Here is a 26442-nt window from a genome sequence, read left to right as displayed (position 1 = left end):
TTCTGGATATTTCATATGAATGGAATCATACAGTATGTGACTTTTTGTGTCTGGCTTCCTTTACTTAGCATGTTTTCAAAGTTCATGCATCTTGTAGCATGTGTCAGTACTTTGTTTCTTTCTCATAGCTGAACACGAAAGGAGCATCCTTTTAGCAGGTACGGTACCTGCCACACTCCATGCCACATTCTAAACAAAGGCCTTTTAATTGGGTATAATATTCCTGAACAGTCTTGCTGAGGCAGACATTGGTACAAGTCCCGAGACCTTGGTGTAAGTATCCTCTTTGTAGCTAATGAATGGATCCTTGATTTTCTATGAAGCAGCAGCCTCACAACTGCACTAAGCCAATTGTGACAATCCCGCTCCTTGTTTTGTCAGCCTCTCTTGCAGCCAGAGGTGGTAACTTAAGCTCCGGGTGATGAGACCCAAGCTGAAGTATGCTGGGACTCAGAGAGATAGGTCTAGAAAATCTTTTGCCTTCTTGACAAAAGGAGAGAGGCTGCAGGGGCCCTTCCCCCATCTTCCTGCTCTGAACCTAGACCCTATGGTTGGAGCTGTTTTACCAAACTGAACTTGGGTCCACTTGCCTGCTGTACAGCACAGCCAATTTACTGACACCAGGTTGAGGTGAAGGAAAGTACAAGCATTTATTGCAGGGTACCAAGCAAGGAGAACAGGCAGCTCATGCTCAAAAGGCCTGAACTCCCTGATGGCTTTCAGGGAAGGGGTTTTAAAGGCAACATTTGGGGTGAGGGTTGCAGCTTGTGGACTTTCTTCTGATTGGTTGGTGGTGAGGTAACAGGGTGATGTTTCAGGAATGCCAATTATCAACCTTCTGGTTCCAATCAGTCTGGGGTCTACGTGCTTGTGCTCAGCACGTAGTCATAATCCTCCACCTGGGTAGGAGGTCTTAGTTCCTGCAGAGCAACTCAAAGATGTGTGTCAGATTGTTATGTATATTCCTTGAGGAGGAACTAGGACTTTGTTTTATTGCTGACTATTGTTTAAATTATCATTACTTTTCTTTTTAAACTGCTTTTTCTTTGTTTCTGCATTCCCTCATTTCCTTAATTAGTAACTGCTTAAGTCTGCTCTTTGGAACTTGGGGAAGACCTAGGAGACTAAAGCCTTTTTCCTACAAACAAGAAATAGGGGATACAGAGGGGCTTTTGTTCCCGGAAAGGCCCTGAAGGGTCCTGCTCAGTTTCAATCCCCCTTTTTCTTTGATACTCCTCAATCCTAAGGGGAACAGGGACGGGACAAGAAAGGGAATAAAGTTTTGGATAGAGAAGTTAATCATAAAATTGGCAGGGGAACTCAGTTTTAGGGGGGACTCGGTTTTAGCTGCAGTATTTGTCTCTCAATCATAAAGGCTGGGCTGTGTGAAGATGCGGTCCTTATATCCTTGAGGCACTGAACCTGTACTAGCAGCTTCCTACAGAGAGAATTCCTGTTATATGAGTAAGATAAACTCCTATTTGCTTTAGCCATTGGGAGACAGGTTTTCTGCTACTTATAGCAGAAGTATTTCTAATAAACCTGATGAGTTCCTTTTAACTGATGAGTTTTCCTGTACATGTCAGAGGCAAAAGTTTACAGCCACCATGGGAAGAAGGATGACGTCTGTGGAGGGGACTCCTAAGGTATACTGTGGCTAACCTCTGACTAGAGTCTGAGGCAGCACTTTTCTAATATGGCTACCGAATCATAAACATGTAGTCTGTGTGGTTTCATGCAGGCATGCAGGTAATGGTACCTGGGTCTTCCCTGTGTCTTCTTGCCCATCTTGCATTATGAAAAGGATAATCTATTTATACTTGTGGTAGTCAACACATCCACAGGATCATCTGTTTATACTTGTGATAGTCAACACATCCACAGAAGTTCCCCAGGGGCTATTCGACCTTAGCTGCAGCCATCCCTGGGTGGAAGCCCAAATTTGGAGGATGCTAAAAGGAGCTTAAAAAATGCAATACCAACATTTTGCTTAATGTAGTGAGACAGGAGCAGGCAGATAGAAGGGACAAACTTGAACTGTTAATAAAAGCTTTGAGGAGTATCTTTAGCTCATAATAGGCTCTTTTTAAAAATTTTAAAACGTCTTGATAATAAGGGCATTCTCTCCAGCATTTGCTTAACTATCTTCAGATTACTTTAAGATAATTAAAACGAATCTGGAGGTTTCCCAAGGCTTTGCTTAAATGATTCACATTTAGAGGAATTTCAGTGTGTTTAATAAGAAACATAAAACTATGAGTGTCTAGAAATGACTTTGCCTTTTTTCAAGAGAATCTGAACTGAGACTGAATTTGAATTGAGAGGGATTTTCGGCCTTTGGAAATAGAAGATAAAATGGAGCACTGTGATTTGGGGATGATAAAATAGCTGAAAAAAAAAACCCCAAACCTTTTCTTTTATATTTAAAAGTAACTTTAATTTGGAATATGTTACAAGGGTATTATAGCATTAAATACATAAAATATATTTAAATCCTTTCAGTTTTCCAAGACTGCACTGAATTTTAACTATACATATTTACTGACACAGATCAAGTAAGTGGATTCCATAGAAATAGATCAATGAAAGTAAGAAGAGGGCAGAAAATATATTAGACAAAAACAAGTGATAACTAAAAAGATATGAATTCTAAATAAAGTAGATGATCAAAAAGCCACATGAGGTACCTTGGAAAAATATAGAACTCACAAAATGACTTCCAGTTTAATTGTATTATATGTATATAGCTAAACATTTTTTTAAAATATCCTCTGCTCTATTTATATATGTTTAATCATTTATTCAGCAAATGTTTTTGAACATCTACTATGTACCAGGCATTGTGCTCAATGCATTATTTAGCTAGAGATAAATATAAAAAGCAACAATAAAAAATACAACAACAACAACAAAAAGACTCAATTTCTGCCTCTAAAGAGCTTAATGTAAAGTGGGATATCAACAGATAATTAGATAATGTGATACAACACGGGAAGGGTCATATTACAATTAACCACAAGGTATTAGGGGAAAATATAGGAAACAGACCTAACCCAGATTAAGGAGGCTTCCTGGAATAGGTAGCATCTGAACTGGGCTTTCAACTACTGGCAGCAGGTGTCAGATCAAAATGATTATAAGGCAGACAGAGGAGCATATGCAGCAGCCCAGAGGCATTAAGCTTTCTTGATGCTCTTAGGGAAGAGTGAGAGAGTAGGGGCCACAGCTAGAGATGAATCTAGAGAGGAGGGCAGGGGACAAATCACAAATGTATTAGTCAGTATAGGCTAGATTTTACTGTGGTAATTTATTTTATTCTGTTTTATTTTTAAAATTTAGTATTTAGTTTTTAATTTACTTTTGGCTGCGTCGGACTTAGTTGCGGCATGCAGGATCTTCCTTGAGGCACGCGGGATCTTTCATTGAGGCACGCGGGCTCTTCACTGTGGCACGTGGGCTTCTCTCTAGTTGTGGAGTGCGGGCTTTCTCTCTCTAGTTGTGGTGCGGAGGCTCCAGGGTGCATGGGCTCTGTAGTTGTGGCATGCGGGTTCCAGAATGTGTGGGCTCTGTAGTTTGCAGCATGTAGGCTCTCTAGTTGAGGTGTGCGAGCTCAATAGTTGTGGCTCAGGCTTAGCTGTCCCATGGCATGTGGTATCTTAGTTCCCTGATCAGGGATCAAACCCACATCCCCTGCATTGTAAGGCAGATTCTTTACCACCGGACCACCAGGGAAGTCCCCTGTGGTAATGTTATTGAGTGCAAGTTTGTGTGTCTGATGCACAGCGAGGCCAAACAAACCAAAAGGTCGGAGTTTGGAGCAGTGAAAGATTTATTGCAGGGCCAAGCAAGGAGAATGGGTGACTCATGCTCAAAAACCCCCAAACTCCCTGATGGTTTTCAGGGAGAAGCTTTTATAGGCAAAATTTGGGGTGAGGGCTGCAGGGTGTGTGACTTTCTCCTGATTGGTTGGTGGTGAGGAAACAGGGTGGTGCTCCAGGAATCTCATGCTCAGCCTGAAGTTACCATCCTCTACCAGATTGGGGTCCTTAGTTGAAAATATTCAAAGTGGTTTTTTCTTTTTAATTAAAGCCTCAGTAAATTAGTAACTCTCCAGCTTATCTGTGAAAACCTATCAGAGAGTTAATTTTGGACACTTGATTTCCAGTTCTAGAAAACAGGTCCCTCACCATGATGCTAAGATTTATACCCTTAGACTTCATAGTACCCTATGGATGTGCCTGGACTTAAGGGTTCAGCTTTCCTTTCCTGCCACATCCTGCCACATTTCAGGGTAACTGAACTTAGGACATATCTCTAGGGGACTTTTTTTTTTTCCAAATCATGGTTTTTATTTTACTTTTTATTTGTTTCCAGTTTCATTGAGATCTAATTGACATACATCACTGAGTTTCAAGTGTACAGCATAAAGGTTTGACTTATATTATGAAATGTTTAGGGGCCTTCTTGAAGCCTTAACGACCTCCTTAAACCAATATAAAATTGGAGAATGTCCAAGGGTAACAAAAGGGTTTGTTAACACATGATGTGGAGGAATTATTTAGATCAACACACAGTAAAATGTATTTTTTAATATACACTTGTATGAATTTAACATGTGTACAGATTCATATAACCACTACAACAATCAGGATACAGAGCAATTCTGTCACCCCAAAAACCTCCCTTGTGCTATCTGTTTATAATTACACTCTTCCTCTCCTACTAACTCCTGGCAACTACTGATCTGTTCTCCGTAACTATGGTTTTGTCTTTTCAAGAATGTCCTAAAAACTACGTGAAGGGTTGGAGGTGGTAGCTAACACTATGGTGATAATCATTTTGTAATTTATAAATGTATCAAATCAACACATTGTACACTTCAACTTACAATGTTATGTGTTGATTATATCTCAATAAAGCTGGGAAAAAAAGAGAATGTCATAAAAATAGATTCATATAGTATGCAACCTTTGAGACTGCCACTCATCATAATGCCTCTGAGATTCATTCAAGTTATTAGGTATATCAACTGTTTAGTCCTTTTTATTGTTGAGTAGTATTCCATTGTGTGACGTACTAGAGTTTATTCACGCATTGAAGGACATATGGGTTGTTTCCAGTTTGGGGGGTATTACAAATAAAGTGGTGATTAACTATATATATATATAGGTTTTTTTAAGAACATAAGTTTCATTCCTCTTGGATATATACCTAGGAGTGGGATTGCTTGCTTTTATGGGTAAATATATATTAATTTTATAAGGAACTGCCAAACTATTTTCCAGAGTGGTTATACCAGTTTGCATTTCCACCTGCAGTGTACAAGAGTTCTAGGTACTTTGCTTTCTCACCTTTATTTGGTATTGTCAGCATTTTTTACTTAAGCCGTTCTAATAGGTAGTAATCATGGCATTAATTTTCATTTCTCTAATGGCTACAGATGTTAAACATCTTTTCATGTCATTATTTGTCCTCCACATATCCTCTTTTGTTAAGTGTCAAAGTCTTTTGCCCATTTTTAAATTGAGTTCATTTTTTTGGGCATATGAATATCCAATTATTTCAAACCATTTGTTGAAAAGAATGTACTTTCTCCATTGAATTGCTTATGTACTTTTGTCAAAAATCAATTCACCATATTTGTGTGTAGACCTACGTCTGGACTCTATTCTATTCCATTGATCTACATATCTATTCTTTCGCCAATAATACCTTGCCTTGATTGCTTTATGCCTTATTACTTAATATAGTAGCTTTATAATAAGTCTTAAATTGGGTAGTATGGGGTCTCCAGTTTTATTCTTCTTTTAAAAATTTGTTTTGGCTATTCTAGGTACTTTGATGTTCCTATTAATTTTAGATTTTCCTTGTCTATATTTACAAAAATTTCTTCAGAGACGTTGGCTGGAATTGCATTAAATCTGTACATCAGTTTGGAGGGAATTAACATCTTTGCTAGGTTTCTGATAAATAAACATGGTATGTCTCTCCATTTATTGAAGCCTTCTTTCATTTCTTTCATCAGCGTTTTGTAGTTTTCAGCATATAGATCCTGAACATGTTTTGTTAAATTTATATCTAAGTATTTTCTTTTATTTTCTACTATTGTGAATGATATATTTTAAAAATTGTTACCTCAAATTGCACATGGCTAGTACATAGCAATAGTTCTAGGATTTTATGGATTCCTTGGGATCTTCTAAGTAGACGATGATGTCCATCTGTGAATAAGAGAAATTTTCTAATATCCTTTGAGAACTCCTTTTATCCCCCTTCCTTTTCATTTTGTTTCTTCTGGGTTTTTTGTTCCTCTGTTTCCTCAGTATTCGATTTAAATTTATATATTGTGATTTTTGCAATATCTGTATGCCTTTTGTAATTTTCTTCTGCCTTATTGCACTGACCAAGAGCTTCACTCCACTGTTGAATAGGAGTGGTGATAGTGGACCTTCCTGCCTCTTTCCTCATCTTAGGGGGAAATAATTCAGTCTTTAACCTTAAGAATGATGTTAGCTGTAGTGGTTTTTTGTTTGTTTTTTGTTTTTGTTTTTATACATGGTCTTTATCAAGTTGAGGCAGTTCCCTTTTATTCCTGTTTTGCTGAAAGTTGTTGTTATCATGAATGGACAAGTCAACAATTTTGTCAAATACTTTCTCTGCACCAATATGATCATGTGGTTTTTCTTTAGATAGTTAATATGGTAGATTTCATTGATTAATTGTCTCATGTTAAACCAGCCTTGCAATCTCAGGAAAAACACCACTTGGTTATGATGTATACTTCTTTTTTTTGTTAGATTCAATTTGCTAATACTTTGTTGGGGAGTTTTATGTCTAAGTTCATGAGAGATAGTGTTCTGCAGCTTTCTTTTCTTGAACTGTCTGTCGGTTTTGGTATCAGGGTAATGTTGGCCTCATAAAATGAGAAGTGTTCATTTCTCTCATATTTTCTCTGAGGGATTGTGTAGTATTGGTGTTATTTCTTCTTAAAAATTTTCAGTGAAATTTACCAGTGAAACCACCTGGGCCTGTAGAATTCTTCTTTGGAATGTTTTTTACTACGAGTTCAATTTATTCAACAAGTGTATGTGGTATGCTGAATTATGGCCTCCTATATCTATGTCCTAATTTCCAGAACCTGTGGATATATTACCCTACTGGCAAAAGAGACCCTGTAAACGTGATCAAGTTAAAGATCTAGAGATGGGGAGATTACCTGGATTGTCTGAATGGGCCCCAAATGTACTCACAAGAGTCCTTTAAAAAGGGAGGCAAGAAAGTCAAAGGAGGAAGTAGGAGATGTGGCAATGGAAGTAAGACGCTACACTGCTGATTTTGAAGATGGAGGAAAGGACCATGAGGCAGGTAATGCAGCTCCATTAGCTGGAAGAGGCAAGGAAATGGATTTTCCCCTTGAGCCTCCAAAAGGAACCAGCCTTGCTGAATTTAGCCCAGTGAATTTAGCCCAGTGAAACTGATTGCAGACTTTTGTTCCATGTGCACTTAAAGACAATGTGTATTCTGCTGTTGTTGGGTGGAGTGTTCCATAAATGTCAATTACATCCAGTTGGTTGATTGTGTTGTTCAGATCTTCTATATCCTTGCAGATTTTCTGTCTATTAGTTCTATCTATTACAGAGAGAGGAGTATTGAAATCTCCAACTCTAATTGTGGACATGTTTACTTCTCCTTTCAGTTCTGTCGTCTTTTGCCTCGTGTGTTTTAAAGCTCTGGTATTTGATGCACACACATAGCTAGAACTGTGTGGTAGGCAGTCCCTAAGAAGGTGTGTCCAAATGAACTAACCTCTTGATGTTCATGCCTTTGTAATACCCTCCCATTGAGCAGGGGCAGGACCAGGGACTTGCTTCTAATGGGTAGAATATGGCAAAGGTTATGGGATGTCACCCTCTTGATTGTCATGTTATATGGCAAAGATGATGAAATGTCGCTCCCATAATTATTTCACATTATGTAAGACTCCATCTTAGCAAACTGGAGTGAGAGATTATCTTTGTTGGATTGATGAAGTAAGCAGCCATGTTGAGGAAACCCACATGGCAAGGAGCTTCAGCCAGCCTCTAGGAACTGCAGGTGACCTCTCATATCTGAGGGTGGCTTCCAAAGGACAGCCAAGAAAAATCTAGGGCCCTTAGTTACTTATACTGCTGCAGGGAAATGAATTCTGCCCCAAACCTGGATGAGTTTGGAAGGGGATTTTTCCCCCAGTCAAGCTTATGATGAGACTGCATCCTTAGCTGATACCTAGATTGCAGGCACCTGAAGCAGAGAACCTAGTTAAGCTGTGCCCTGATTTCTGACCTACAAAAACTGTCAGATAACAGATGTGCATTGTTTTAAGTCACTCAGTTTGTGGGTAATTTGTTACACAGCCATAGAAAACTAGTGCAGACTGTAATGTCTTCTTGGTGGATAGATCAGTTATTGTTATGTAATGTCCCTCTTCGTTCCTAGTCATTTTCTTTGCTGGGAAGTCTAAGTCTGATATTAATAAAGTCACTCCAGCTTTCTGTTATTCATGTTTACATGGTATATATGTTTCCATCCTTTTACTTTAAACCTACCTATGTCAGGATATTTGAAGTGAACTTCTTCCTTTCTGTTTTGAATGACAAAGTCAGGTTTATTGCCCTGGGTTAAACCAGTGGAGAAAGGATGTGGGGAGGGGGAGGGTGGACACAGGAAGTGGCTGAAGGCATCCTCCTGGCCTTGGCCTGTGTGGCGTCCTCAGCACTCTGGGAAGCCAACTAGTGTACTTCGGACCTGCTGATCACTTGCTCACAGGCCAGGCCCCCACTAAAGTTCAAGGCGCAACCCAAGGCTCTGCAGAGCAAGCCCCCTTCTCCGTATGGAGTTACCTGCGTAGGTCTGAGCACAGAGGAGGGGGCTGCGGTGATGGCCTCTACTGGGGCAGCATCCTTAGGAACGTGTCTTGGTGGAGGAGAAGGCTGCTGCCTTCTTGGTGGGGGTCTTCAACAGTGCCAGGTTCTCGGGCAGCCCGGTGCTGGCTTTCATCACATCACGTTTGATGTTCTTCCGGATCCTGACCGCTAGGTTTTTCTCAAGCTTTTGCTGCTGCACCATGCTTGCCTTCTTGGGTGTGAGAAACCAATGGCCCTTCCTCGGGCCCGATTCCACTCCAAGGCCGCCGCTGTCTTGCTCTTCGCTGGCTTCTGCACTTGAAGTGAATTTCTAGGCACTTATTTTGGGGTCTTGTTTTTATCCATTATGGCATTCTCTCTTTTTTTTTTTTTTTTAATGGTTTTCCTTTTTTTTTTTTGATTTTTATTTATTATTTATTTTTTGCTGTGTTGGGTCTTCGTTTCTGTGCGAGGGCTTTCTCTAGTTGCGGCAAGCGGGGGCCACTCTTCATTGCGGTGCGCGGGCCTCTCACTGTTGTGGCCTCTCTTGTTGCGGAGCACAGGCTCCAGACGCGCAGGCTCAGTAGCTGTGGCCCACGGGCCCAGCCGCTCCGCGGCATGTGGGATCCTCCCAGACCAGGGCTCGAGCCCGTGTCCCCTGCGTTGGCAGACAGACTCTCAACCACTGCACCACCAGGGAAGCCCGACATTCTCTCTTAATTGATTTGTATAGACCATTTACCTTTAATGTAGTTATTGATATGTTTGGATTTATGTCTACCATTTTATTATTTGTTTTCTTTTGTTCTCTCTGGTTTTTGTTCCTCCATTTCCCCTTTCCTGCCTATTTTTGGGTTCCTTTGAACACGTTTTAGTATTCCATTTAATTCATATATTGTGTTATTAAAATTCTTATCTCTTTGTATATTCTAGGGAATACAACATACATACTTAAGTTTTTACAATCTACCTAGAATCAATATTTTACCAATTCAAGTGGAATATAGAAACCATACTAACATATAGGTCCCTTTATCCCCCTACCCCTTTATGTTATGGTTGTTTGTGTATTACATCTACATATATTGAAAATCCCATTAGATCATGTTATAATTTTTGTTTTCAAAAAGCCTATTTTAAAGAGAAGAACTTCTCTTAGCCATCCTTTTATAGCAGGTCTGCTGTCAATGGATTTTCTCAGTTTTCCTTCTTTGGAGAATGTTTTTATTTCACTGTTATTCCTGAAAGCTATTTTTGCTGGATATATTATTTGGGGTTGACAGTTCTTTCGGCACTTTAAAAATGTTGTGCACTTCCTTATGAGCACCTTGGTTTCTGATGAGAAATCCATAGTCATTTGAATTGTCATTATTCTAAATGTAATTTGTTATTTTTCTGCTTTCAATGTATTTTCTTTGCCTTTCTTTTCAACAGTTTGAATATAATACGTGTGGACATTGATTCTTTTGAGTTTGCCCTGTTTGGACTTTGCTGGGGTTCTTGAATCTGCAGGTTTATTTCTTTTGCTAACTTTGGAATGTTTTTAGTTATTATATGCTCACATATTTTTTTTTTCTGTATCACACTCTTTCTCCTGTCCTGGGACTCCATACACGTGAATGTTAGACCTTTTGTTATTATCCTATAGGTCTTTGTGGCTATATTAATTTATTTCTCAATTTTTCCTCTCTGTTGTTCAAGTTGGATAATTTCTATTGATCTGTCTTCAAATTTACTGACTCATCTTCATTCTGCTACTGAGCCCATTTAGTCACCTTTAAAATTTCAATTATTATATTTTTCAGTTATAACATTTCAGTTTGGTTCTTCCTTTATTGTTTACTCCTTTGCTGAGACTTTCTGTCTTTATATTCATTTCAAGACTGTTTGCTTTAAATTGTTGGAGCATTTTTACACTTGATCTTAGCCAAAAAGTGGAGAAGCGATTGTTGGAGCATTTTTATAATAGCTGCTTTAAAGTCTTTTTTAGATAATTCCAACAGCTATGTCATGTGTCATCTCAGCACTGGTGTCTATTGATTGCCTTTTCAATAGGCAATCAATAGTTGAGATTCTTACGGTTCTTCATGTGCTAAATAATTTTGGGCTGTAGTCTGGACATTTTAAATATTATGTTATGGGGCTTTATATCTTGTTTTAATCCCATGGAGGAATATTCATATTTTTGTTTTAGCTTGTAGTCAACTTGGTTGGGTCCAGATCATAAGTTCTGACCTGCCTTTTGTGGATCATGGCTCCAAAGTCAATTCAGTTTTCAAAAGTTTTACAGTGCTATTTAGATCTGTCCCACATGTGTTTTAACCAGTGGCTAGTCTAGGATCTGGGTGGTGATCTGCTTCTTAGTTCAGTTACCACAGTCTTTGGTATGCTATGTAAGACCAGATCCACATGCAGGTTGGGGTGAATCTAGGAGCTCATAAAACAATGTGATAGGGTTGTTTTCCTAAGCATCTCCCTCTGCATAATCTCCCTGTTACTTTGCTACTCCTTGGAGTTCCCCTTTTCAATTCTTTGGCAAGAAATCTGAGTCTTTATTTACTCCTCTCTGCCGTGCACTTCCTGCAACTTCACCCATGTCTGGGGCCAAGTAGTAGGCGGGCAGAGAGAGAAAAATATATATAAATAGGGGGTTGCCCCACTGGCTTGGGACCATAGCTACTCCAATCAGAGGAAAGATCTCCCCTCCCTTGTCATTTTAGGCACTTGAGAGCACTGCTCCCTCCATTGTCATGGTTGACTCAGCGGTCATAGGGGGGTTGCCTGTTGGCTAGGGTGTGAGAGATTGGAGAAAAGACAAAATGGTACTTCCCTATTGTCTCTGAACATTAGGAGATCTATTTCTTGCTCGTCCTGTTATGCTTTCTGTCCATGTCAATGCCCCCTACTGGGTTTTGGGCTGCCTTGAGTCCAGTCCAGTGGCTACCGGAGGGAAAAAAATTGTAAACTCGCTGCCATTTGTTTTACTTCAAATTCGGGTGTTTTTCCTCAAATCACCTGGTACAATGTATTTTTTAGAGTCCTCAAATAGCTGCTCCATGCATTCTGTTCAGGTTTTATAGCTGCATTCAGTGGGAGAGAATGGGTTGAGTGTGATTATTCTGTGTTAACTGGAATCAGAACCTTTGTATCATATACATTAGTTTTCATATATAAATATATATAGATCATGGAGTGTTTTCTTTGGTGTATATTTGTGAATAGCTGGGACTAATCTTTTCATACTCTACCTGAGGCAACCACTTTATACTATAAATACTCTTCTGGTTATCTATTGCTATGGGAGAAATCACCCTCAAACTTAGTAGCTTAAAATAACATAAATTATGTTATTATTATCTCATAGATTCAGGTATTGATTAGGCTCAGCTAGGTGGTTCTTCCTTGGGGGGGGCGGTCTCTCATATGTTTACAGTAAAATGGTATCTGGGAATGAAATATCTGAAGGCTCACTCATTCATGTGTGTGGCATTTGGTCTGGGAACATTCAAAAAGTTTGGCTTCTGTGGTGTCTGTCTCTACTGCTATGTGGTCTCTCCATGGTTTCTCCAGCATGGAACCTTCAAGATAGATAGGTTTCTTTTTTTTCCAGCTTTACTGAGGTATGATTGACATATAACATTGTGTAAGTTTAAGGAATACAACATGTTGATTTGATACACATATATATTGCAATATGATTACCACCATAGCATTAGCTAATGCCTCCATCCTGTCACATAATTACCATTTCATTTTTTGTGGTGAGAACATTTAAGCTCTACTCTTTTAGCAACTTTCAAGTATATAGTACAGTATTATTATCTATAATCACCATGCTGTACATTAGATTCCCAGAACTTGTTCATCTTATAACTGGAAGTATGTACTCTTTGACCAACATCTCTCCATCTCTTCCACCCCCCAGACCCTGGTAACCACCACTCTACTCTCTGTTTCTATCAATTTGGTTTTTTTAGATTCTACATATAAGTAAGATCATACAGTATTTGTTTTTCTCTGACTTATTTCAGTTAGCATAACACCCTCAAGGTCCATCCATGTTGTTGCAAATGGCAGGATTTCCTTCTTTCTCATGGCTGAGTAATATTCCATGGTGTATGCATATATCACATCTTCTTTATCCATTCATCTGTTGACAGACACCTAAGTTGTTTCCATATCTTGGCTATTGTGAGTAATGCTGCAATGAACATGGGAGCACAGATATCTCGATGAGATCCTGATTTCAATTTCTTTGGATATATACCCAGGAGTGGGATTGCTGGATCATATGATAGTCCTATTTTTAGTTTTTTGAGGACCCTCAGTACTGTTTTTCATAGTAGCAGCACCAATTTACATTCCCACCAACAGTGCACAAGGGTTCCCTTTTCTCCACATCCTCACCAGCATTTATTATCTCTTGTCTTTTTGATAATAGCCATTCTGACAGGTGTGAGGTGATATCTCATTATGGTCTAGATTTCTTACATGGAAGCTCAGGGCTCCAAAGTGAGTGGAGAGCAAGAGCGTTAAAGAGTGAGCCAGGCAGGAACCCGATTGCCTTTTCTGACGTAGCTTTACAAGTTACCACATTCTATTCTTTGAGGCAGTCGTAAGGGTCTACCGAGGTTCAAGGGGGTTGAACATAGATGCCACCTCTTAATGCGGGAGTGGCAAAGTTCTGGAAGAACATGTGGGATTGGAAACACGGTTTCTGGCGCTTTTGGAAAACACGATCTGCCATAAGTACTAAGAAATCTGTACTTTTAAAGTAGCTCTTGAGTTGTCCTCAGTGTTACCTATAGAGAGAAGCTTTTCCCTTGACTTTTGTGAATCCAAGAGGCTGTGATATTAAATATTATGCTCAGTGAACATGGCTTTCAGTGACTCTCCAGAAATTAGATTTTCAGCAAACATGGCTTTTAGTGAGTCTCCAGAACTTAGATCAAGTTTTCCCATTGGTTAACTTTCTCTGTGACTATCCACATTTTGAGTGTTTGCAGTTTCATTGGGAACCTGCATGGAACTTCAAGGTATATGGATTTTGTAGGGGCTGTGTGACAGTCTGGAGGAACAGGGAGAGATGCTAGCTAAAATCTAGATGAAGAGATTCCCCTGCTGCACAGAAGGTACTGGGCAGCCTGGGAAGCGTGCTCACCTAGAGGGGAACCAGGAAGTCTGCAGTGCTCCACATATCTTTCCTACCTAATACCATCTCTACCCTATTACTACTCCTTTTAGTTAAGCATTGCCCTCTTCAATGAATCCTCTTAAAAATGCAGACTCCTCTGGGAGACAAAACTTGGACAGTTGGTACGGATTTCAGAGTGGTTCAATAAACGCTCATGAGCACAGTGCTAGGCGCTGGGAATTCAGTGATTAATTAACTCAATCTCTCTTTTCTTCCTTGACCAGAGGAACAAGGTAGATTGAAAATTCTTCTTCCTGAGGATTTGTTCCAAGAGGCTTTATCATTTAGAGTCCACTTTACGATTTTTTTTCCAGACCTGGGCCCAGTCTTAAGAATCATCCAAAACTCCCTGGGCTACCAGCAGGTCAACATAAAAGGGCCACTAGGGTAACTGCCCCTCCCCAACCACCTGCTGCTCATCTACCTGGAATGGCAAGTGTCCAGTTCCTTCTGGTTCAACCCGCTTCCCCCTGAGAGTTAGTTACACAGTCCAGAATAAGAAGTCAGTCTACTTGCCAAGTGGTAAAGGTGCTATTTTAACGCTCTTCCCTCATTTCAACTCCTTATCGTTCCTCACTTTGGGTCAGGCTAGAGCCGAGGTTTGAATGAAGCCTGGCGGATTCTGGGAAGCCCGGAATGCTGGAAGGCACTCTGAGAGACGTGGGAAGAGAGGTGTAGGGGGTAACGTGGCTTCGAGGCTCCTCGGCTCCTCCAGAGTCCCCACTTTACTGGGCCCAGGGCGGCTACACACTGGCCGGAGATCAAATATTTCGAGTGGTCCCAGACACAGGACTCGAGACCGCACATCCAAGAGGATGCTCCTGCCAGGCACGGGCGACCTCTGGCGTCCCGTTTACGAAGCGCGGCGGCGAGTGCCCAGGAAGTGGCCCCGCGAGCCCAGACGGCCTGGCCAGGTACGCCGGGACCGGGCGAGGAGCTCAGAAGGCAAGCGGCCGGCGGCCCCGCCCGCAGGCTGCAGGGCGACAGGCGACCCCGCTGGGGAGGCGGCGCGGCGGGCGCGCGGCACGGCCGGGGGCCGGACAGGTGCGCGGGCGGGGGGCGGTGCTTGGGGATCCTGCGCACTGCGCGCGCCCCTCCCCCAGCGCGGCTCCCGGCGCGGCCCCGGCCCCGGCGCGAGCGGGAGGAGGAGCTGCGGCTGCAGCGGCCGCTCGGGCAGGTCGGGGGCGCCACGGGAAGCCGCCGACGGCGCGGGCTGCCGGTCCCAGCGCGCAGGAGGCGCGCGGGCGGCGCTGGGGCCATGGAGCCTGCTGACGCGGCACGCCTCGGCCCGGAGCGGGTGGTTCGGGCGCTGCCACCGCGGCTGCTGCTGCTGCCGCTGCTCCCGCTGCTGCTGGGTCGGGGGCTGCGCGCGGCGGCCTCGGCCTCCTCCTCTGGGGCGGCGGCCGAGGACAGCAGCGCCATGGAGGAGCTCGCCACGGAGAAGGAGGCGGAGGAGAGCCACCGGCAGGACAGCGTGAGCCTGCTCACCTTCATCCTGCTGCTCACGCTCACCATCCTCACCATCTGGCTCTTCAAGCACCGCCGGGTGCGCTTCCTGCACGAGACCGGGCTGGCCATGATCTACGGTGAGCACCCCGCACCCGCGCCCACCGTCCCCGACTCCCCTCGGCCGCCCGGGCTGCTGCGCTCCCCACCGCCCCCCCCCCCGCCGCCTTGTGCTCCCCCTTCACTTGCCGACGTGTTTCGTTTCTTTTCCGTTTCCCGCTGCGACGGTCTTGGTTCCCAAGGTCAACTGTCTGCATTTTCGGGCTCCCTATTACCATGAAAAAGAATTCCACCCCATTTCGACGTTTCTTCAAGGGGAACCGGGAAAATGAAAGGCACCGGGGTGGCCTGGTTCCGTCCGGTCGGTTCTGTCTCAGCTTCGCCCCCTCTCGCGCCCCCGTCCCCCGCCCCAGTTCAGCTCCACAGGGTGTGTGCGGTGGCGGGAGGTGGGTGACCTCCCAGGGACCGCACCGCCCCAGGAAGCAGGCCACCGTGAGGGTGGGGCGAGGGCTGAGCGTTCCTCGGCTTGGGTAGCGGCTGATGGGGCTTGGTGGATGCCGCCGCGTCCATGGTCAACCTGGGTGGGCGCCCACTTCTGACATCTGTGTTCCCGGATCTCTTGTGAATAAAGTCGAAGCTTGAAGCACTGTGAAAGGTGAGCGTGGTCCAGGACTTAGACTGGTGCACCGCCATGGCGGGCCTAATCGGGGAGATGGGCACGCCTCCCACCCTTATGTCCAGGTGGGAAGTTACACCCGGTTACTTGCCTTCTCTAAGCTAAGAGGAGCTTTCCTATTCCTTAGAGTGTAAGAAGGACGCGACTTCGAAGGTACATTTAGGGGTGTATGAAGAGGAAAAGTAGTGGTTTTAATTCTGGAGTCAGCCTTCTTTTGTTGTGAGAGGTGGGCTAATGCCACCATCCTTTTCTGGATTTAATGGCACACGGTGTTTTACATGCACAGTGGTCAGCACAAATCTTACATTACAACATGGATGTCAGCCACAATCTGAATCATCCCTCTTCCCCCGCCATGCCCCCCCCCTTCCGCCCCCACCCCCGCCCACCATGACATGACTCCAAACTGGAACCAAGTATTCTCTTTTTGAATTTAACTCAGTGGAGTGAAGGCCCGCGTTGGCATCCTCATGTGAAATAGATGAGCCCACTTCACGACTGTTCCCAGTAGGGAACATTTGACTTCATCACTTATACTGGAGGGATCTCTCCACTCAATTTCCATTCAGGGTTCCCTGATAGAGAATGGAAAGCAGACACCTTAATCTTTAATGTGACAATTACCCTTGGCCCTGGGCCTTGCTTCTCACGGTTCTTGATTGTTGACAGCCCAGGCTCATGGCCACCAAGGGTATGAAGAGCTGTCGGGGAGCCCTCTAGTTTTAAAGAAGGAGTGGCCTAAACAGGTCTTGAATTGAAACAGGACCAGATCTAAAACTGAGTTTGGTTATTGCAAATTATAGGTGTGAACACAAGTCTGGCCATTCTTTAGCTTTGTGGTTTGTGTCAGTCGGTGATGACTGATGCATGCCCAGGCTGCAGGTAAGCTCGAAGGTTTCCTGAGCAGGTAGCAGAGTGGGGAGTTGAAGCATGTTGTCATTTCAGGCGATTGACTCTGCCATAGCGCAAATGGACATTGCCTTTATATGTATATAGATAGCCATGAAAATATTTTTATTTTATAGCCCTTAGATCCAATTCATTAAAGTACAGTGTGAAATACTTTTAGAAGGTAGATTTGACAGGCTCATAAATACATGCTCAAGTGCATGGAAATGGGATTTAAAAATGGATTTTCTGAGGAGTACTCCATGTTCTTAGCAGCTCAGTCACCTTTATCTTAAGGCTTGAAAACAACAGTGGAATTTTCCTTTGTGGATATGTACTTTTTAAACTCATCTCAATCTTTTAGTCATTGGGATTGTGCTACCAGTGTACTGTTTCATTTTGTCTTGCGGAAATCTGGTTTAATTGATGGTGCTCAGAAAACGCCACATCCTCCCATAGCATTCTCTGTAATTTTGTTCTGTGTCTTTGGGTTTTTTAATCTTACTTTGAAATGCATTAAGAAATTTGTTTGTCAGAGTGAGATGTCCTAGGTTCTGCCAAATATTAATATTTTGATGTGGGTAGCCTATAATTGAGAGAAAATATTTCTCTTTTTCTCAGGGATATTTAGTCTTCTGTTTCAAGTGCCCCCCGCCCCCAAATCTGAATTCTAATGTCATTTGATAAGCTAACTAGCCAATATATACTTAGACTATTGGGATAGGGGTTCTGATTAAAACTCGGTATGAAAATCTTCGAATACTTATGTGAATGCAGTACAGATTTCAGGACCCCTCTTTCTTAATAGTAAGAAATCAGATTTCATTTCTCGATATCAATAGAGGAAATGAGTAACTGTCCTGTTGCCTCTGAGTAATAAAGGACAAAAAGATCTAAGGAAACATTTGTTAAGTATCTGCTGTGTGCTGGGTGCCCAACTTAATTTATGGAGGTAACCAATTTAACTTTTAAATGTTGGTAAGTTTTCATGAGTGAAAAGAGTTCAGCTGTGAATTTCAACTCCTTACTTTGAAATTTAAAAAAATCTAATTCCTGCCACTTTAAAAATATTTAAGTGGTACTTTGAGAGGGAAGGCTTTAATATTTAAAATAAGTTGTGATATATACATATATATGACACAATGTATTAATATATAGTAATATATTAAAATGTGATAATATATGTATTTGCTGGTGTAGTTGTAAAATATCTCTGGAAGGCCATGCAATAGACTAGTACCATTGGTTTCCTTGTTGGGGAGCAACTAGGTGGGTGGGACGTAGGGGTGGGAGGGAGACATCACGTTAGACCCTTTTGTGCTTTCTTTTTAACTTTGGAAGTGCAATCACCTAATAGCATGTCCATGCCTCCGTTCTGTGGCATTGTTGTGGCATTTTAAGATGCTCCTCAAATCATCCAGTTTGATGCCCGCTTCTCCCTATTCAAATCACATTGTTATCAATTTTCTGTGATCTTTCAGTTGTTGACTGTACCCATGAAACTTTTGGAACCCTCTGTTTGGAAGGGAGACAAAACAGGGAAAGGGGAGGAGATTTTCCCTCCTCTTCCTCGCTCCTTTTATCCCACTATCCCCCCAAAAGAGTTGATGTTACTTTAGGAGCGGTGTGTACAGATAGATCCCAAAGGACCTAAGGACAATAAGAGACACGCTGTGAATGCTTAGCATTTAAATTGAAAGGAATTCCCCTACTCTCCAAGGGACAGTTAGAAGCACTCCTCCTCCTTGGCCACTGGTCCAGGCAGCTACAAGGGAAGGTGACCAAAGACTAGACTCTCCAGGGACGTTGAAGGCAGCCCCCCAGACCCTGCGATGGGAGCTGCAGGGCAGTGGGTAAGGTGCTTGCCTGGCACCAGTCTAACCTGTTTTGTCAGGGCAGGGAGCTCCCAGCTGTCTGGCTCGGTACGTGATTAAGTGCCATCCTGAACTTACCGAGCCCCGCATGTCTGTGCAGCAGAAACAGCGAGTGTTTGAGGCAGGGAAAGGTGTCATAAATAGACTGTGTCAGTTAATTGTGGTTCTCTCTCGTGTGTACAGTGGTTCCACTTCCCCCATAATGTTTTTGTGACACTGATAAAAGGGGCCAGAATATCTAACTTTGCCATGCTAGCCCACCACCTGCTTCTGGCTTCCCCCTCCTCCACGCCCGCCAACTTTCCAAGTACATGTTGGTCAGCCCCTCCAGGTTCTGTGGACCGTGGGCTCATTGTTGTTTTGTTGAAGCTGGATTCCTAAGCACAGGCTGAGGGTGGGTTCAAAGCCAAAATCTGAAAGAGGAAATAGGGCTTTTTGCAGTAGCATGAAATTAACATTTGAGCCTGTGAGCAAACATTTCAGAACCACCCTCTTCCTGGTTAATCCGGAGCCCTTATTTATTTATTTATTTTTAAGAGCCCTTCACTTTGACCCTAGTTGGGGGAAGCTCTGTATAGTCTCTGTTTGGTACCAGATCCCCTGGGTTCAAATGTTGGCCCTGTTACTTATAAAGCTGTGTAACATTGGGCAAGCTCTCTGAGCCTTAGATTCCTCTTTTCAAAAATGGAGACAGTGCCACTCACCTCACAGAATTTTTGTATTATTGTGATATTGTAAAGGTCAAGTGCAGTGTCTGGTACTTACTTGGTAAATATTAGTTCTCATTTTCAATTTAGATTTGTGATTCTTTGGCCAGCATTGCTACTTGAGCAGAGACCTGCTGTAATTTTAAAATGCATTAGGATACAGTTAGTGGGAGTGATGAGAATCGTAATTTTTGGTGGGCTATTTGTTAATACTTAGAAAACAATTTACAGGGTAGCTATTCTACTCTTTGATCCAGCAGTCTCCATTCTTGGACTTTATTTTTCAGAAATACATGCACTAGTATGTTACGTTATATAGATGGCAATATTTGTTGCAGCAGAAACAAGTTGCAATACTCATTAAGAAGGAACTGGTTAAACTACAGCACATTCCCACTAAGGAATACTATGCAGCTGGGAAAAAGAGGTGTTTTGAGATGTCCTTTTAGGGCAGCTGCCCACACATAGTGTTGTGGGAAAAAACAAGGCACAGAGCAGTGTGTATAGTATCTCATTTATTTTTTGAAAGTCATATGATGTATATACATAAACATGATGCATATACATTTATATATGATATGTGTGCTCGGGAAGGATGCACAAACTTAGCAGTGGTTATCCTTTGACAGTGGGACCTGTTGTTGAGAGGGAGAGAGGGGAGATGTTACTTTTCCTTTTGTACTCTTCTGAATGGCCTGAAATTTCTATAACACTGACACATTACTTTTGCAATTGAAACGTTTAAAAATAAAGCAAACAAAGAATAGATACATGTATATGTATAACTGAATCACTTTGCTGTACACCCGAAACTAACACAACATTGTTAATCAACTATACTCCAGTATAAAATAAAAATTAAAAAAATAAAGCAAACACCTTTTTTTGTAGCAAAAATGCATTAGAAATAGATTATAAGTTGTGTGGTTCGGTAACATTAGTTATTTAAAAGTTAGAAATGGAAGTAAAATGTGTCTTAAAATTAGAAAAATGACATTTCCTGAAAGCATTTCTTAGAACCTTTTTGGAATGATGTAATTAGAAATCACCATTTCACAGCCCCCAAGGACAGTTGATTTAAACAAGGATTTTCAGTGAATTCCAGAGCCATAGGTGAGGGGTTGTTGGGGAACACGGTACTTGCGTGGTGCTGAGTATCACCCCACAGATTGCTTACCTATCACAAAGGAAAGAAGGTACCTTTACAGTGGAGAGGTCTGGCAGTCACCATCTTATACTCAAGTCATCAAATTTATCCTTGGTCCTTGTGGAACTATCTGGTATTATGTGCCTCCTGATGTGTTGCAAGAGGAAGCATACAGCTTTACCTATGTAGTATTCGTCCTCAAAATGTTTCATGTGAATCTAATCGAGGTTTAGGCACATATTCCAGTTTATAGGAAATATAGGGGATAGAGAAATAAGTTATAAAATACTGTGTGAAAACGGGCATATCCAAAATATGGGACAGTCTACAAGACAGTTGGTCTTGGTTTCTTCAAAAAGTCTATGTCAAGGGAAACAGAAAGGCAAGATAAGTGACTGAACTGTGTCCTCTCAAGATTCATATGTTGAAGTCCCAATCCCCAACGTGATGGTCTTTGAAAGTGGGGCCTTTGGGAGGAGATGAGGTTTAGATGGGGTCATGAGGGTGGAGTCTCCATGATGGGATCAGTGCCCTCTCTCTTCTACCATGTGAGGATACAGCAAGAAGGCAGCAACCCACAAGCCAGGAAGAGCATCCTAACCAGACACCGAATCTGCCAGCACCTTGATCTTGGACTTCCCAGCCTCCAGAACTGTGAGAAATAAATGCTGTTTAAACCACCCAGTCTATGGTATTTTGTTCTAGCAGCCTGAGCAGACTAAGACAGTGTTCTGAGTTAATGGAGACCAAAGAGACATAACCAAATGTAGCACAGGACAGTTGATTGGCTCCTGGTTTATGAAAATGAGCTATAAAAATGTGTTGGGCTGGGACTTCCCTGGCGGTCCAGTGGTTGAGACTTTGCCTTCCAATGCAGGGGGTGCGGGTTTGATCCCTGGTCGGGGAGCTAGGATCCCACATGCCTTGTGGCCAAAAAAAAAAAAAAAAAAAAAACCCAAAACATAAAACAGAAGCAATATTGTAACAAATTCAATAAAGACTTAAAAAAAAAGTGCACATTAAAAAAATCTTTAAAAAAAAATGTGTTGGGGACAGTTGGGGATATTTGAATGTGGACTTGGTATTAGATGATATTAGGAAATTACTGTTATTTTCTTAGGTGTGATAACTGAGGTTATCTATATAGGAGAATGTACTTATTTGGAGATGTAGGCTGAAGTATTTAGGGGTGAAGTGTATGAGTCCTAATGTATGCAACTTTCAAAGAGTTCAGTCGAAAAAAATTCACCACATACATAGAGGAAAAAATATGGCAAAATACTAGCAATTGTTAAATCTAGGTGGTGGATGAAAAGGTGTGCTTTATATTCTTTCAACTTTTTTTATGTTTTGAAATTTTCATTACAATAGAAGATTGGGGGAGATGTTAACCTCCCTGTAACTTCTTAGCTGGTAACTTTGTTAACTGTCCTGTTTAAAATGTTGTACAGGTGAGGCTGTCTACAACCCATCTGTTACTCTCATTAAACTCTTTCTGACATTGTGTAACACTAACTTTAGGTTGCATGAGATGATGTTAGGCTTACATGACTTAAGAATCAGTAACTTCTTTTTCATTTCAGTTTTTTGGTTTGATTTTTAGGTTCACTTGTCTTTTGAAAAACTGCCTCTGTTCCACTTAGAAGAGAGTATATGTTAGGAGACTTTTCTCTTTTGGTTAAATCATGCTCCCTCTCTTAATCATTGTGGATATTTGTATTAGGGTAATGCTAGCTGTTATAATAGACCAACCCCAAATTTCTGTGGCCTAACCAGAGAAGAGTTCATTTTTTACCTATGTAATGGGCCAGTGCAAGGGTCTGGCAGGTGGCTCTCCATGTGGTGATTCAGGGACCAGGTGTCTTCCATCTTGTGGCTTCCCCATCCCTTGGGGCTTTGGAATCCTCTCCCTCCAGCCAACGAATGAGGCAAGAAAAAGAAGCTCATATGGGGAAGCCTTACACACTAAGCCTGGAAGTGTTGCACATTGCTTTGCTGCTTCTGTTGGACAGAATTTGGTCATGAGGCCACATCTAACTGGAAGGGAGGCAGGGAAATATCGTCTAATTGGAGTAAGAGGGACAGGTTTGGAAAGCAGCTAGCCAATCTCTGATGAAGTATTTGATGAGTACTTTGTAATACATAATCCAGAAAAGAGAAGTAGTAGGATTTGCATGCATATTTCTTGTTGTTGTCAGCTGTTGATAAACTAAATTTTGTATTTTAAGTGATCCAATTTGAAGAGGGCATTCATCTTGAGTTTATGAAGTTGTTTCAATAGACCTATCAGCATTACCTGGGAGCTTGTTAAAAATAGCATGTCTGGCCCCAGACTGACTGAGAATATCTCAGTGGGGCCCAAAAATCTGTGATTCAATACACTACCAAGGTATTTTTCTTTTAAATACTGAAGTTTGAAACTCACTGCTATAGAATATTTAAGTTTTCACCCTTTAAATACATTCACTATGTTGCTTGTAATTAAATAAATGCAGGAAAGAAATAGCAACTGTTTATTGAGCACCTGCTATAATAGTCAAGCACCATATTAAGTATTTTGCGTACTTTAAGCCATTTAACCTTCACATCAAATGTGTGAAGACTGTATTATTGGCCCCATTCTGCGAGATGAAGAAATTGAAAGTTAGGCTTAGTACCTCATTTGTTTAGAGTCACATGTTTGAGATTGGTAAATGGGGATCTATTAAAGGATGAGATCAATAGGTTGAGGATGTGTTTAGTCAGGATAGAGCAGAACCTGAATCGTGCCCTGATTACCTGGTTCCAGGAGATCTTTGAGGGAAATCCATGCCCAGAGTATAAAACAAAGCAAAGTGATCCTTTATTATTAGCTGGGGCTTTGTCTCCAAACTCCAGTGTACAGCGGCAAGGGGTGAGGCTGGCCAGTTTGGAAGAATCAATTTTCCTATGCTAGATCTGTCTGGGGCCCTTGAATCCAAGTAAAGCCAAGATACCTGCTCATTTGTACCCCAAAGGCCACATTCCAGGTGTTACTCCATTGATATGTGTTATGGACTGAACATTTGTGGCCTCTCAAAAATCATATGTTGAAGTCCTAACTCCCGGGGTGATGATGGTATTGGGACATTTGGCCTTTGGGAAATAATTAGGTCATGAAGGTGGAGCCCTCATGAATGGGATTAGTGCCCTTAAAAAGAGGCCCCAGAGAACTCTCCACCATGTGAGGATACAACAAGAAGTCGTCAGTGTACAACCCAGAAGAGGACTCTCACCAGAACCCGAACATACTGGTACCCTGATCTTGGACTTCAGCCTCCAGAACTGGGAGAAATAAATTTCTCTGGTTTATAGGCTGCACAGCCTATGGTACTTTGTTATAGCAGCCCGAACTAAGACAGTATGACAGAAGGCTCCCAGTGTTATGGAGGAATGTAGTCAAGCGATGATCAGAGTGGCTGCACTAGCCCTTCTCAGGTGGGAGCAGTTGCTTAAAAGTTTTCTCATCTCTAGACATCGCTATCACAGAGGTGGGGAAGCGGGTAGAACTGGGTCTGTCAAGCGCTCGGGTCTCTCTGCTCTTACTGTGCTAGTTGTCACAGGCATATCATAGTCTCCTGGAAAGATTTTCCAAAACACAATACATGAGAAAGAAGCCTGGTGCAGGCAGGAATGTCTCTTTTGTTTGCTCTGTCTCTGCCCCTAGAACAGTGCCTAACCCATAGTAGGTGCTATGGGAATATTTGTTTAATGGATTCTACTTTGTCTAACAAAAAATGAGATGCTGTAATACTGCTTAGCATTAAAGGTCCTTCCTTCAAGTTGTTGTGCCCCGGATTCACACTGAGAGTGAAGCTTCTGAGAAGGAAACCTTTGTTTGTGAAAACATCTGCTTGAATCCCAGCGAACTGTTTAAGAAAGGAGAATGAAGGGATAGGTGAGTATGTGTTTGCAGAAAATTGTATATTTAGCTAATAAGCCACATGGTGGGTTTTTCTTTCTTTTTTTATTGTGGTGAAATATATATAACAAACATAAAATGTCATTTAAATTATTTTAACTGTATAATTCACTAGCATTAATAACATTTATAAAATTGTGTGACCATCACCACTATTTCCAAAATTTTTTCATCACCCCAGATAGAAACCTTGTACTCATTAAGTAATAATGCCCCATTCCTCCCTCACCCTAGCCCCTGATAACCTTTAATCTACTTTCTGTCTCTATGAATTTGCCTGTTCTAGAGATTTCATATAAGTGTATTCATACAATATTTGATCTGTTTCACTTAAAATAATATTTTCAAGGTTCATCCATGTTGTAGCAGGTACATGAACTTCATTCCTTTCTGTGGCTGAATAGTATCCCATTGTATATATATGCTACATTTTGTGTATCCATCCATCAGTTCAGGGACACTTGGGTTGTTTCCACCTTTTGGCTATTGGTGGTATAATACTGCTATGAACATTTGCGTACAAGTGTCTGTTTGAGTTTCTATTTTCAATTCTTTTGAGTATATACCTAGAAGTGGAATTCCTGGGTTGTAGGGTAAGTCTGTGTTTAAATTTTTGAGGAACCACTGAACTGTTTTCCAAAGTGGCTGCAGTATTTTACATTCCCACCACAACGCACAAGGGTTCCAATATCGCCACATCCTTTCCTACTTATTTTCTGTTTTTTTTTAATAGTCACCCTAGTAGTTGTGAAGTGGTAGTTTATTATGGGTTTGATTGATGCTTCCCTAAGGACTAATGATGTTGAGCATCTTTTCATGTGCTCGTTGGCCATTTGTATGTCTTCTTTGGAGAAATGTTCATTCAAGCCTCTGTCTATTTTAAAAATTTGGTTATATTTTGTTGTTGAGTTGTAGTTCTCTACATATTCTGGATATTATTCTCTTATCAGATATATGATTTGCAAATATTTTCTCCTATCCATTGGGTTGCCTTTTCACTCTATGATAGTGTCCTTTGATGTGCAAAAGTTTTAATTTTGATGAAGTTCAGTTTATCTATTTTTTCTTTTGTTCCTTGTGCTTTTGGTATCGTATTCATTGTAAAATCCAATGCCATGAAGCTTTCCTCCTATATTTTCTTCCAAGAGTTTTATAGTTTATAGCTTTTATTTATTTATTTATTTATTTGGCCACACCACGCGGCTTACAAGATCTTAGTTCACCGACCAGGGATCAAACCCGGCCCTGGCAGTGAAAGCGCCGAGCCCTAACCACTGGACAGCCAGGGAATTCCCTGTTTTAGCTTTTAAATTTAGATCTTTGATCTGTTTTTAGTTAATTTTTGTATATGGTGCTGTTTTCTTAATTTCCTTTTTGGATTGTTCATTACTAATATATAGAAGTATGACTGATTTTTTGTTTTTGGTATTGATTTTATATCCTGCAGCTTTGTTGAATTTGTTTGTTATCTCTAACAGTGTGTGTGTGTGTGTGTGTGTGTGTGTGTGTGTGTGTGTATTCTTTAGGGTTTTATGTGTGTAAGATCATGTCATCTGCCAGTGGAGATAGTTTTACTTCTTCCTTTCCAGTTTGGATGCCTTTTATTTCCCTTTCTCGCCTAATTGCTC

General features: G+C 41.6%; 1 protein-coding gene across 2 annotated transcripts in view; it reads left to right on the top strand.

The window, feature by feature from the left end:
* The first annotated feature begins 15269 nt into the window (after positions 1-15269).
* The window catches only part of SLC9A7 (solute carrier family 9 member A7), a 146558-nt gene continuing 135385 nt past the window's right edge, over positions 15270-26442 (top strand). For both annotated transcript variants that reach the window (XM_059910091.1, XM_059910090.1), the window contains exon 1: positions 15270-15662. In XM_059910091.1, coding sequence (XP_059766074.1) covers positions 15335-15662 — 328 coding nt within the window. In that variant the 5' untranslated portion in view covers positions 15270-15334. The remainder of the gene's footprint in view (positions 15663-26442) is intronic.

This window comes from Balaenoptera ricei, chromosome X, assembly GCF_028023285.1.
Source record: "Balaenoptera ricei isolate mBalRic1 chromosome X, mBalRic1.hap2, whole genome shotgun sequence".
Lineage (NCBI taxonomy): Eukaryota > Metazoa > Chordata > Mammalia > Artiodactyla > Balaenopteridae > Balaenoptera > Balaenoptera ricei.
Note: the sequence above shows the minus strand (reverse complement) of the source record. Positions and strands in the feature narration are given on the sequence as shown.